General features: G+C 44.4%; 1 protein-coding gene across 1 annotated transcript in view; it reads left to right on the top strand.

Moving 5' to 3' along the window:
• Window positions 1–727: 727 nt before the first annotated feature.
• The window catches only part of il1rapl2 (interleukin 1 receptor accessory protein-like 2), a gene marked incomplete at both ends in the record, with an annotated part of 653669 nt that continues 653136 nt past the window's right edge, over window positions 728–1260 (top strand). Inside the window, one exon of the mRNA XM_080746524.1 lies at window positions 728–821. Within this exon, the coding sequence (XP_080602650.1) occupies window positions 728–821 (94 nt within the window). The remainder of the gene's footprint in view (window positions 822–1260) is intronic.

Here is a 1260-nt window from a genome sequence, read left to right as displayed (position 1 = left end):
CAATGAATCCATCCATCCATCCATCCAGCATGAACCCACCATAGAAATGTGCTCTGAAAATGCACACAGCACCCAGGCCTCTTTATAGTTTATACGTACTGAATGCTTTCCAATCAGGCAGCAGTGATGTAAAAGAAGTTAACACAGGAGTCAGGAGGATTCTCCAACAAGGTGTTAACCGATTTTGTGCTATTCCCGAGATATCTCGCGAAATGTACTCGAGTATCTCGAGTGCCATTCCCGAGATATCTCACGAAAAGTAATATATTACTGTAACGGCGGTTATCCTACCGGGTACAATGGCGGAAGGTTCCGAGCCGATCTCCGTCGCTGATTTATCATCATCACGGATCCACGAGCACAAAATAGTAATCCCATAACATTGAGGCAGACGGGGGATCTCATCTTTAATGTCCATTATCTCAAAACAACACTTTAGAAGCGAAGATGGCAATAGATGCTCGCTTATAAAACACATGTTGAAAAGCATCGATCCGATCCGCCATGACACCACGTAAACAATGATCGATTCCGGTGAAGGACGCGATGACGTCAGACCGGAAGTGTTTACGCTGTGGACTTCTGGCCTTCAAAATAAGACAACGGGAGTGAATGCAGCCTGAGGGAGGCATCATGGACATTTTAATCTGTTAATTTCAGGGGCTCTTAATGAGTTAACTCTCTCTCTCTCTCTCTCTCTCCATAGGTTCCAGTGAAGAGCAGAAAGATGAAGGTTCTATCTCTCCTCCTCTTCGTCCTCTTCTTGTTCCTGGACGTGGTGGCGGGTGAGGGCGTGAAGTACATCTCCAAGAGGAACTCAGGTAGGACTGACTGGCAGTGTGTCAGACACGCTTCTTTCTTCAAACGCGCTGCTCGGTTGTGTTATCGGTTCTGGAATTGTCCCTCTCTCTCTCTTTGACATATTCCTTTGGGTTTTTGTCTCTCGATGAAAGAGTCTCCGTACTCATTCATGTTGCTCTTTCTGCGATGTATCTTTTCTCTCTCTACTTTCTCTTAAATGGCTACCTCTGTAAGAAAAGAAAGCTTGGCTCTTTTTAAAACTCTTTTTCACTCTTCTCCTTTCTTCTCATCTTGCCTCCTTCACTCTCTTCTTATTTTCTTGTTTCCTATCTCCTATCTCCTTGCCTCCTCTCCTCTCAAGCCAAAGCGCTGTCTTTGCCTTCTATGAAAACTAGGGCTGTCATAATTATGGCATTTTACGTGACGACGAGTAATTGCGATTAACAATTTAGTTGTGTT

The sequence above is a fragment of the Nannobrachium achirus genome (genome assembly GCF_963921795.1).
Source record: "Nannobrachium achirus genome assembly, chromosome: 17".
Classification (NCBI taxonomy): domain Eukaryota; kingdom Metazoa; phylum Chordata; class Actinopteri; order Myctophiformes; family Myctophidae; genus Nannobrachium; species Nannobrachium achirus.
Note: the sequence above shows the minus strand (reverse complement) of the source record. Positions and strands in the feature narration are given on the sequence as shown.